The following is a 12,516-nucleotide window of genomic DNA, read 5'->3' as shown; positions in this document are numbered from 1 at the left end:
TAAAATACACAGGACTTTTTTAACAATAAATGAAATATGTTGCTATAATTGCCTATTCCTGAACTTGACTGAGTCATATCATCGTTGTACAGCAGAGCTAGCAAATTTCTAGCTGAGCTAGTTAGAGTACATTGGGAAAAGTGGTCATGTGTTCAAAGCTGAAACATTTCGGAACTGATTTACAAATAAAATCCAGTGCATCTGTATTTAAAGCTGTGCAGAATGAAAAAATGCCTAGGAACACATGCAAGCATTTTGAAATAAACCTTCTGACTAGGTTAACAATTTTTCTAAAATTTTGCAGTTATGTAACTTTCTCACTGGGTAGCTAGAGCTTCAAACTCTACTGCTAAAGTTTATCACGGGAAATAATACTTCACATGCTAGAAGTGCTGACTATCTTTTAAAAATTTATATAGGAAGTACAAGTTAAGACTCTTGACATCCACTAGAGTCAATAACACCATATATTTCTAGATCCCAAGCTACCAAAATGCTGCCATGCAGGCCAATGCAAACAGCAGCTTGCAGTTTGCAAGAAAAAAAAATCACTGATAACACTAGGAATGACAGTAACGTGGTGATATAATTTACAAGGCCCAAAATTAATTTGCAGCTTCACTCCTTGAGGGCACATCTGCACCAAACATCTAAGCTAAGTGCCTGTTGGAACTTTCCCCTTGAAGGTACAGTAGGTGGAAGATTTGTAATATCTTAAAGGCAACAAAAGGAAAAAGCAGAAAGATCAAATTGAAGGAGCTCGTGTGTTTAGAAAATCCTGCTGAGATGCTGTGATAAATTATTTAAACTTCTTGTTGATGTGCATGCTTCTCTTTAACCTCACATCATAACGTTGACAGTAAATAAAAGGTGGAGAGACCCAGGAAACCTTTTTAGAGCTGAGAAAAAAAATGTTAGGTGAAAAGAATGCTTCTGCAAAGCAAAATCCTCAGATAGCTCTCATCAAGATTTTTCCCCAAACAGGCAAACACTGCCCAGAAAGTCCCTTGCGCGTGTTTCTGCAGCATCATTTTGGCTTATAGCATTCACAGAACAGATACCCTGATAACTTGTGTTTAGTAGAAACAAATGGCATTAAGGAAAAACAGCATCAATTGAACTCCCTAAAAGGCAGTTACAAGGTACCAAAAATTCTCTCTCATTATAATTTTTCGACAGCAGAAGAAATGGATTACAGCACTCCAAAGTACTGAAAGGCTTGGTCTCATTCAACAGATTTTTTTCAATAAAGTTAATGCAATTTATCTTTATTAGCACATCAACACTGATATAGTCGGCCAGAAAAATCAGTGTCAGTAGCACTGAATTTCATAAGATTCTCCTTCTCACACATCCCTCTGATTATTTCACAAAATCTGCTAACAATTCAAAGATCTAATATATTCAGAATCACTTCTCTTTTTTTAAATAGTGCAGCTTCTTAAGAATACCAAACATATCCTTGAACTAGAGCAGCATGCATCTGGCCCTACATCCTTCCACTGGGGAAAAACATTGTAATGCTTTCATAGACCAGAAAACCAGAAATTGCAAAAACATATTTATATCAATAACAGAGGGAAAGTCTTCTTCCTAGCCACCTGCAACACAGATTCTCTTTCCTGAAATAAGAATCTGATTTCAAACAGAGCAGCCCTCTACCTTCAGCTGTCCACTGATTAGCCTCGCTAACTCTATTTAGACCTTTAACACAAACTTTCATCACTTACCCCCTTTCCAAGGCTTTCCTTTCCACGGAGTCCGGGTCAGCTTGCTCAGAGTTGGTCCAGAGAAAAAGAGCATCAAAACGAAGAGAAGTTCAAGTCTAGTAATTTTCCCCACTTTCTCCGATGATAACATTTCCACAAGTTAATTTCTCAAGATTTCTCACATCCTCTTCCTGCCCGGTTATTGAAGTGGTATTAATCATTGAAAACCCTGAGGTAGGTGTTGTTTTGCCATCTTTAGCAGCTGAAGTAGCAGCTCCCTGGAGTAGCCCTGAGCCAAGCTACATTTCTCACGGATCCGGCTGCTTTCAGGGCACAGTCAGCACTGCTGCTGCTCCAACAGCTAGGAAATAGTTTCGATCCTCACCTGGCTTTCCGTGGGAATCTATTCCTCAGCGGTCTGGGGGAGCTTGATTGAAAATGATAAAACGGTAATGTCTGTGTCCGGCAGAAAAGAGAAAAGATGTCAGGATTGTGTGAAAAAGATGAGCAGCAGTTGTACTGACAGCTTTCAGGCTGCTGTGTGATCCTAATAGCCGTGCAACCAACCAAATTGCTCTTTTAAGAGTAATAAGGCTTCATTGAAAGCCGGTGTCACTGCCACTTGGGTGGGTAGTACTGGGCTTGAAAACCGCCCAGGAGCCACCACAGATAACGACCGCTTCAGTCCCGCTTTAGAATGTTAAGGGCTGAAAGAAACAGAGTATGCACAGAGGGTAGTTAATCTATTGTGTGGCTAGAGGAGGATTCCAGCAATGTGGTAGGGAAAGACACAGACCTTAAAAGGTATTTTCCCTGCAGTTCACCTCATGACATTAAAAGGGGATTGTGTCTGTACTTATTATTCATAAAAGGGTCTGATATATTTATTAGAAGAACAACACCAAGTATACTATTTTATCCCCAACAATAAAACAGGCAGGGCAAATTTTCAGTAATTGCAGTTCTTTTCTGTGGGGAAGTCAGCTTATTTGGGCATTTCTGTCACCTGAATGAACCTACCATGAAGGCTGCAAGCAAACTTTTGCATACCAACACAGACTCTACCGGGGCTGTGCTAATCACGCATTCAGGGAAGCACTTTTGTCACTTGTTTGTATATGTCACCATGGAAATACAAAGAGCTCCCTAAGTCAGTCTTTTGCAGTTGTATTTATGAAAACATTAGGGATCACAAGGTGCGGTTATAATTAACATCCGGGTACAGGACTGCCTCTGGACAGAGAGGAGGTGGGAGAAAGCAAATCAAATCAAAGTTGTTTGGTCTCTACTGCCTGAAGTAAATTAGCATGACTGAAACATTCTGGCCATTATTTGAAACCTGTCTACATCTTAGTATTATCTACTTGGTCACTTATCCCTTTAATCAGTGAGCCACAATGCATGAATTATGCATTTATGTACTTTAAAGTAATCAATTGCTATATAATGATAACCACCAAATTTATGATGTTACCACTTTCAAAATTGCTCTTTTCAAATCATGTTATTGAAAGAGGTACTTTTAGAAGAATAATTTGTCTTGTTGAGATAAACTATATTAAATCCTAAAAGACAGTTTTTAATTTGTGTATATACACAGAAAATAATGTTTATCAAATATATTAATGAGATACATGAAACAAACTCACAATTTATCCCTTAGTTTAGAAATGATAATCAATTTATATTCAACTTGTAATTTGAAAACATTAAAGAAGTGAGAAAAATTCATATGATGTTGATTTTATAAATAATGAATTTAAAATTTTATGTCTAACTTTAAAATTATAAGTTTGTATTTAACTCAGAATTCTATTTTCTCTCTGCCATTCTTCATCTTTTTTACTTAATCATTTCCTCCCTCCTCAAAAACATGTAAACAGAAGTTGGTAAAATGAATTAGTCAACTCCCTCACGGTCACATTCTGAGGAAGATTCTAGATCCAAACGTATTTAATATCTATTTGCTCCATTGCTCTAGAAAGAAAGAACACAGTCCTTTGTAATGAGTGAGTTCTTTTGTGTAATTACCTTGGCCTTATGTGGAACAGGAAAATTTAAGCATGATTAAGAGGATGTTGGCAGGGATGTCAAACATGTCTGAAAGGCCTTACCAGAATGAGATTGATAGGAAAAACATTCTTTCCTCAATATGGGATGCAGTCGGCTAGGTTGACTGTAAGGAAATTTCAAGTTTAGATGTTTAAAATTTGCTTTCTTCTGGGAGATCCCCAGTAAATACCAGCCCACAGCTTTATATTTGGTGGGGAAATTAAAGGGGAATTGGAGGACCCAAATCACCATTGATGGAGGGAAGGCCATTCTCCTGTAGAACTCATCTGTTTAAAGGCTGCTCAAGATTTTAAACACCAGAAGAGATAAGAGGGAAGCTTCACATGGGAGAGTACCAAAGAGAATGAATAAGGGTAGAGTTTGAAGAATAAGAGAAATATTGAATGGAGGGGAGTCAATATGAGACATATTTCTGCACAGATATGAGTGTAGAAATGCCTTTCCTCCTAATCTCATAATAAAAAATTAGCTAACTTATTAAAACTTCTAAGTACTTAACATGGATTAACTCATTTAATCCTTATAAAAGCCCAATGAGGTAAGAATAACAATTTCCATTTAGTACAATAAGACACTGAGGCACAGAGAGTTTAAGTCACTTATCCAAGGTCACACAGCTATTTTGAACTTAAATAGCTCAGCTCTGAGCCTTTGCAAATCACTGTGCTATGTTCTCTACTAAACTGTTCTTTCTGCACTTTTAACCCATTGAAGCAGCTTGCTCTATTAGCTGTGAGGCAATATGTTTATTTATTTTATTTTATTTTTCTATTACAGTTGATATTCAATATTATTTTATATTAGTTTCAGGTGTGCAGCATAGTAGTTAGACAATTATATCATTTATACAGTCATCCCCCTGATAATTGAAGTACCTACCTGTCACCATACATAGTTATTACAATATTACTGACTGTATTCCCTGTGCTGTACTTCACATCCCTGTGACTATTTTGTAACTACCAATTTGTACTTCTTAATCCCTTCACATTCTTCACCCAGCCCTCCAGTCCCCCTCCCCTCTGACAACCTGCTAGTTTGCTCTTAAGTAACATCTTTATGTAAAAGAATAACAAATAATGGTCACATACTCAATATGTGCCAGGTTTTAACTGCTTTACATATTTTTATTATTTCCTCTTCATAAAAACCTTTTGAGATGAATCTATTACTATTCATATTTTATAGATAATGACTTATTTAATATCATATAGTGGGTAAATGACAGAGTCAGGATTTGAACCCTGTATGTCCTTAGTGCTTGTCATTCCATTTCTGTTTTCCAGAGTCTGGTGCAGGGGTCTGGGGAAACCAGACAGGGCTCCAGGAGAGTTGGAAGAGCGAGAGATTTGGGGACAGGACTCTTTTGGTGTCTGTGACATGGAAACTTTCACTGGTTGTTGGGGGCTGCAGGGAGCTATAGGATGAAGACAGTACCAGAGAAGGTCCCTGAGAGAGGCAGTCAGAATAAACTTCACCACTAGCGTGTTCTCAAAGGAAAACAGGCATAGAGAAAACGTCGACGAGATCTGACTTATGGACAGTTACAATAAAACCTACAAAATGCTTTAGTGTAGGTCATACAAAATAGTAAGGAAGACTGAAGAGAATGAGTACTGTATATATGGTACTTATTAAAACAAAGTGCAGTGAAAGACAGAAGAAAAACTTGGCACAGCTAGAACATTGCAGGCACAGAAGATGGCCTTTTGACTAAAAATCAAGCCACATATATGTATTTTAAGGCAAGTTCAAATCAGGCAGAAGGCAGAGGATAATCCAGGCTGAGGGAACAACATGAGCATGGTTGCAGAGATGAAAGAAAGCCTGACTCCTTCCAAGAACTGCTAGGAAGACAGCATGGCTGGGGTATCTGAGCATATGGGTGAGTAGTGGGAGATGAGGAGGCAATGTAGGCAAGGGCTGGATTAAAAATTTAAAATATGTTCACTTCCAAAGGTCTTTAGTTTTTCCTTGGTGACAGGGAATTAATAATGAGGGTTTAAATACAGGAAATGACATGATCCAAAATGAGATTTAAAAATACATATATATTTGACTTCACTATGGTAGACAGTGAAACCAGAAGCAGAAAATCTATTTAGAAAGAGCACTATCCAAGCAAGACATATTTGCAAACTGAAATGAAACAGTGGGAATAAATAGATAGGGACTTCACCAATCGTCAGAATGTGCATGTACTTAATAATTTCATGACAAGTAGATGCAGGGAGAAATGGAACATGGCTCCAGTGTTTCAGCTCTCTCCTTTAAGTATGTCTTCATTAGATAGGGTTTGTCTGACTTGCTAACATTTGCTCCAACTTTGACACCATTAAGCAAGATTTATGTATCTTAGCAATTATACTCATTTTTATTCTAATACCATTATTTACTCGATTTCAACAATACTCCCTAACATCTTACTTTTATGCACAATAAACACTGTCTTATCTTTTGTTTATTTAAGGATATATAAGGATATATAATAAGGATATAATCTCACTAATCTCTGATGCTAGGTAATAGTGATGTAACATGAACTATTCTGCTATGATTTTAATGACTGAAAATGTACAAAATAAAACCTCTCCTTATCAGTTTACAACCAAAAAATGTTACTAAGCATTTGAAAATGATTAGCTCACTTTTGTATCAACATATATATATTTTTAATTCACAGTTTATATTCACTTCATGAGATATGGTTGCAAACTGAGCCTATCCCTTTTCTGAAAGTTCTTTGAGTTTGGTTATTAGGTGACTAAGTGGCTGTTAGTCAAGGACAGTAATATGTTCCCTACAAGGGACATTTGGCAATGTCTGGAGACATTTTCTTGATTGTCACAACAGAGGATGGGGGAGGAATGCTACTGGCATGTATAGTGGCTAAAGGCCAGGGGAATTTCCAAACATCCTGTATTACATGGGACAGTCCCCACAACATATTTAACCTGGACAGAAATGTCACTAGTGCCAAAGCTGAGGAACTCTGAGGTATCCTCAGCTTATCTGGCCACACGATGATGATTCCTCTAGCTACAGGTTCACCTAAGTACAGCCAAAACAAATGCTCTTGACTCAAGTTCACAAGATAACCACAGATCACTTATTAACAGTGTGCCCCTAGGACACTAACATAAAATGTCCTATTTATATTCTTATGCTTTCAAGGAAGTCTCCTGTTTTTCCAACTATAATTCACCTGAACAATATCTTATTTCACTAAACACCTCACACCAGGTCAAAGAAGTGGTGGATTTACTTGGCTGGAGTGCTGGAAGGGGCTCGGTGACACATTTGCATATTGGTAAAAATCATTCTTGTCCACAAAAGTCTCAGTGTCCCTCCATTACTTAAAACGCCAGACAAAATCACCAAGACACACACTCAGCCTCCTGGCTCACCAGGGAAACTACTTTCACTGGCAATGATTATTCTCGACTAACTATAGGTTGTACTGTCACTAATATAGCTTATATACTTCAATAATAATGCATCAGAATAAAATTTCAGCTGGAGTTCAATCAAGGAGAGTTACAAATTAGGCATAGTATTAACTTGATAGCTCTTGAAATACCAGAGTTAAGTCCATTAATACTTGCATACATACATACATAGTTGTCATTAATTACTTTGTTTTTACTCCCTAATTATTCAGCATTCTCTTGTGACTAAGTTAGCCATAATACAAGTATTGATATTTTAATGTGTTTTTTTCTTTGTTTTTATCATGTTTGCTTTAAATAAGATCAACGAGGTACTGAATGTATCTCTTCTACCTCAGTCCACTATAAGTACAAACCATTCCGCAAGCAAAATAGGACAAACACCCCTGGTTTTTGTACAAGTTAAGGAAACATCTTGTGTACACTACTTTTATTTCAAAGGTAAAATGGATACATTTACTTATATACCATGTCAAATACATACCATATAAATATCTCAGTTACTGTCGGGCTAAACAATGAACTCTAGTTAATTGAAATAGCTACTTAACTAAAAGAAAAAAATCATGTTTTCATTGTTATTGAGAAATATTTAGAAAGATTTTCATTTCATTTTCTTTTTACCAGTCATATCCACAGGATGAACATGTTTTAATCCCCGCGATCTAACAACGTGCAGTACCAAAGGGTCATTGGGCTGCAGGAGCATCACTTCTCATCCTGTTCGCCTGCATTTACAGGAGATAACAAGGTAGAGCTGAATCTGTAAAGATCAGTGCAAACTGCTAAGTTGAACTTTCAAATGAACTCTTAATATTGCTTTTCTAATTGTTATGTTGTTCACTTTACATTACAATGAGTCAACGGGGAACTTATATGTCTTTATTTGAGGATCCTACTTGTGGTTTTACTTTATAACATGCTTTTAAAAAGAAGTACAAATTAGTTGTTACAGAACAGTCATGGGGATGTTAAAGCACAGCATAGGGAATATAGTCAATAATATTCAAATGACTGTGTATGGTGTCGGGTCAAAATCAGGATGATCACTTAGTAAGTTATGCAATGTCTGATCAATGGGGTGTACACCTGAAACTAATACAGTAATGTATCTCTAATTGAAAATTAAAAAAAAATTAAACTTCCACTGGACAAGGCAGCTTGATGTTTTGCTCCCCATAAGCTTGTTTTGAAGGGAGAATTTACTTTTATTTTTTAATAGTTCCCAGTAGTTGAGGGTGTGGCAAGACCTGTCAGAGTCCCATAGGGGAGCATGTCCATCAGCACTTAGATTCAACCTCATCAAAAGCTACGAAGAGTGATTCTAAATGTTGATGTGTCCATTTGAATCATTTGAGAGACATTATGTAGCCAAAACCAGCTACAAAAGAAGCTGTAAAATGGTGTCTTTATTTTAGGTAGCTATGGGGCCAACTAAAATTTGGTGGTTCCATTCTTTTGATTCAACAAGTCATATGCATAGAGCTGGGTATATGCGTTTCTAAAATATTTTCCTCCATGAATCTATGACATGTACCCTTTCTCCAGAGTTCAGCAACGATCTTGAAAGGATAAAATTTTAACTGGGTTTATTATATATAACACCTTGTCCATTATGTTTATATTGATCAAATTAGAGTCAAGTTTAAAATATTTTAAATGAGATTTAGTATGTATAGACTTTCATGAGAAAAATTTAATTAATTTCTGGTTTATTCTAATGTATATTTAACCTAAGTTGCAAATGATTACATGATTTCTCTGTATATAAAGCAGAAGGTAGGTCCTGGAGAGAAGTCCCACTGATTTTCTAGAGAATAAGCCTGGGAATCTAGTCAAACATACCTGAACCTATGACATAATTTTTTCTTCACCTGAAATATTTTGTGGGGCTTTTGTAAAGTTCATTTAAAGGAGAGCACTTGAAAGCTTGCCATGACTATTGGCTATGCTGCATCAATTGCATAGTTTCATATCTATGGGAGATATCAATAGGATGTTTATTAAAGAGATATCATTTCTTTTTAATATTTCTGTACTAAATTTACTCTAACATGAGATATCCTTTCCCACAAAGATATAATATCTAAATAGTTCTTCTAGCTGAATTAGCTAGAAAGTCACTATTCATAATGTTTCAGAGTCCCTTGAGGATGTTTGCAGAGTATTTATTAATATATATGGTTGAATCTGCTCTGGATCTCCCCAGAGTGTTCTTGAGACCCCAGGAAGTCCATAATGTTGGTTTGCTTTCTAGTTAAGTGGTAAATCTCCCAAGGAAAATGTCTATATTATAAATGTTGAAAATGCCTGATACAACTGCACAGCTAGCTGTTGTTTCTTAAAAAAGCAAATGAATTACAATTTTAAGATCATTTGCAAGCTGTAAAATAGTGTAAATTTTAAATATCAATAGTAATATTAAGAAATGTAAAACTGAGGGATTTTTTTTCTAAATGTCTACCTCCTATGATGAATTCTTATTATCAATTTGAAACTGATGTAGGAATAGGTGGATTTTTATTATGTAGTCATATATCAGTGCAAAGTTAAGTTTTAAGTGTCAGAGACAAAATACAACAATAGTATAAAAGTAATTTATTTTTCTTTGACAAAAATATCTGGGTACAGGTAGTTGAGTTTTGCTTCACAAAGTTCCGAGAGATTCAGATTTTTTCTACTATTTTTCTTTTTTCAACTTTACTAAGGTATCATTCACAACTAAAATTGTATACTTTTAAGGCATAAAACTTGATTTGATATATGTACACATTGTAAAATACTCACCACAATCAAGCTAATTTACATTCCCATCACTTCACATAGATAGGTGTGAGTGTGTGTGTGTGTGTGTGTGTGTGTGTGTATAGAACACTTAAGATCTCCATCTCGTTTCTTTATCAGGGATGGTCTTCATTTTCAAGACAACTCATGATTCAAGAGATTCTGTCCATCTGCTGACATTATGTCAGCAGGAAGGACAAAATAAAAAGAAAAAATGACAGGTGGAAGCAGCTGTCTCTCAGGAAAAATTGCCACATGTCACTTTGCTTACAATACATTGGCCATATATATCTTTAAACTAGCTATAAAGGAAGCTACAAAGTGAATTATTTATTTTGAGTAGCCATGAGACCAGCTAAAATTGTGGTTTCCATTCCTCTGAGGGAATGGGAAAATAAGTTTTGGGAAAAGATAGCAGTCTCTGACATGGAATATCATGATAAATCTTAGAAAATCTTTAGTAGTAACTTTTATCTACCAACACAGTGACCCTTACTACTTTAGAATATTGAAGAACCATATGTAATTAGACCAATCTATAATAAAACTAGCTTATGTAACAGGCTCATAAAACCTAAAGTCAGATCAATCTGAACAAGTTATTTAGTTTTACCCATCTAAATCTAGCTGAATTGCAGAGTTAAATTTATGGTTATGAAATAAAAACTAAACAACAACAGTAAAATCATCTTGTTCATAAAGCACAAAGTGCAAGTATTCCTCACCAGTAGTTTATTAGCCTTTGATTAAATACTTCAAGTAAAATATTCTGATGTTTTTAGAAATACCATTCTTGAATTTATCTCAAATACTTTAGATGCTCTTAGTTTCCAATCATTCATTATAGCCCCACCTATTTACATAACACTAAACCAATATTTTCTTTCTTCCTCAGGACACTTTTTTTGAATCTTAGGAAATAGCTGCTTTCTCTCCTTTTGTCTTACCCCCACACTCACCTTCAGGCTAAGTGATCTGCTTTTCCTGAAAACAAATTTCAGACTCATTATAATCTAATTTTTCTTTAGATTTCTGGATGCTATTAAGTATGTTAAAATCAATCTTAACATCAGATTTAACAATATTTATTCATCCTAAAGCACAAAACATTCTTCCTTCTCCTTTTTTCCTAATTCAAGCTAAACTAAGCATACAGGTAATGATCTGGCAGCTGTCCACAGTACCCTCCCCCTTCCTATCTCCACCTACCTCATCCCCATTGCTTAGATAGGAGGAATGTCATACTACAAAAGCGTAGTGCACAATTGCTTCTGCAGTTCATATGTCCTGTGAACTCTAGCATTAAGCCTAATGATTTTGACAAGAAAAGAGTCACCTGTCTCCATTTCCTTTTCCGTTGGATGTCAATTTAACATGTCTATAGGGACTATTCTTTATTAGCCTCTGAAACTTCCAGGAAGAGGCCATTTCTTTGCTTTTATTTTAAATAATTTAAACTATTATAAAACAACCTGAAAATAACATTTTAAATAATTATTTCTAACAGTGCAATTTATACACACACATTAATGTATTAGTATACATTTATGAATATATTAGCACTAATTCCTAAGTGGCAGAATTTGTTAATTAATCACCCTTAACAGCAAAATAGCTTCCCATTAGTCAAGCTTCAGGTTAATTAATTCACCAGATGATGAGTGATCTAAGTCTTAGTGCTTTCTTCTTAACTGCCAGCTATTCCATCCAGTTGTGCTCCATAAATGTCTTCCTGAGCAGCCTGGTTTCTGCTTTTGTGGATGCTGAATCTGAGCACAGGTCTGATCATCTTTTTCTTAAAATAAGATATATAGAATGTAATTTTTCTTTGATATAGGCCTATTTTACATGGTTAGAAAAGTGGGCACCATTTAGGATTGAACAAATAGACATTTTAAGGAACAGCCACAATCTGTTACTGAGGTTGGAGTAGATTTCTTATAAATAATGGCAAATGAGCTTTCTAGGCAAAAAAAATTATATCACTGCATATATGACATTTCAGTCAAATTACACCCAATAAAATGAGTCACTGAAATGTTTCTTTTAGTTAATTTTAGGTACTAGAAATGTCTAACCTTGTGTCTGTAGCTCCATCTGTGCCCTTGGCTGAGTGTCATCTAACTTCCAATCACTTGAGTAGGATGGATGGGGAGAACATAGTGATTAGGGCTGTAAGCACCATCTACAAAATCTAGCTGACACCTTGTCCCAAATTGCCAGTTCATATATCCAACTGTTTACTTAATATCTACACTTGGATGCTAATAAGCATTTTATGATGACTCCCATGGTTTTCACTATTTCATCCTTGTCCACCACCAATGCTACTCCTGTGCTTATGTTATTTTATTGTAAAAAGACAGATTATCCAAGTAAAAGCAATATAATCCCAATAGATCTTTAAAAGCAGACAGCTTTTTTCAAACTGGCAGAGGGAGGGAAAAGCAGACAGGGAAATCAGAAAGATTTGAGGAAAGAGAAGAATTTGATGGAACATG

At 35.7% G+C, this 12,516-nt stretch overlaps 1 protein-coding gene across 12 annotated transcripts in view; it reads right to left on the bottom strand.

The window, feature by feature from the left end:
* ROBO2 (roundabout guidance receptor 2) overlaps positions 1 to 12,516 on the bottom strand; it is a 1,629,349-nt gene that overhangs the window by 1,287,508 nt on the left and 329,325 nt on the right. For 11 of the 12 annotated variants that reach the window (XM_045851086.1, XM_045851087.1, XM_045851093.1 and 8 more), the window contains exon 1: positions 1,731 to 2,234. The exons of the other annotated variant lie outside the window; for it this stretch is intronic. In XM_045851086.1, coding sequence (XP_045707042.1) covers positions 1,731 to 1,860 — 130 coding nt within the window. In that variant the 5' untranslated portion in view covers positions 1,861 to 2,234. Of the gene's footprint in view, positions 1 to 1,730; positions 2,235 to 12,516 lie in introns of those variants that run through there. 12 annotated transcript variants of the gene reach the window in all.

The sequence above is a fragment of the Phyllostomus hastatus genome, unplaced genomic scaffold, assembly GCF_019186645.2.
Source record: "Phyllostomus hastatus isolate PE091 unplaced genomic scaffold, TTU_PhHast_1.1 phas_contig_86, whole genome shotgun sequence".
NCBI classification, from domain to species: Eukaryota; Metazoa; Chordata; class Mammalia; order Chiroptera; family Phyllostomidae; genus Phyllostomus; species Phyllostomus hastatus.
Note: the sequence above shows the minus strand (reverse complement) of the source record. Positions and strands in the feature narration are given on the sequence as shown.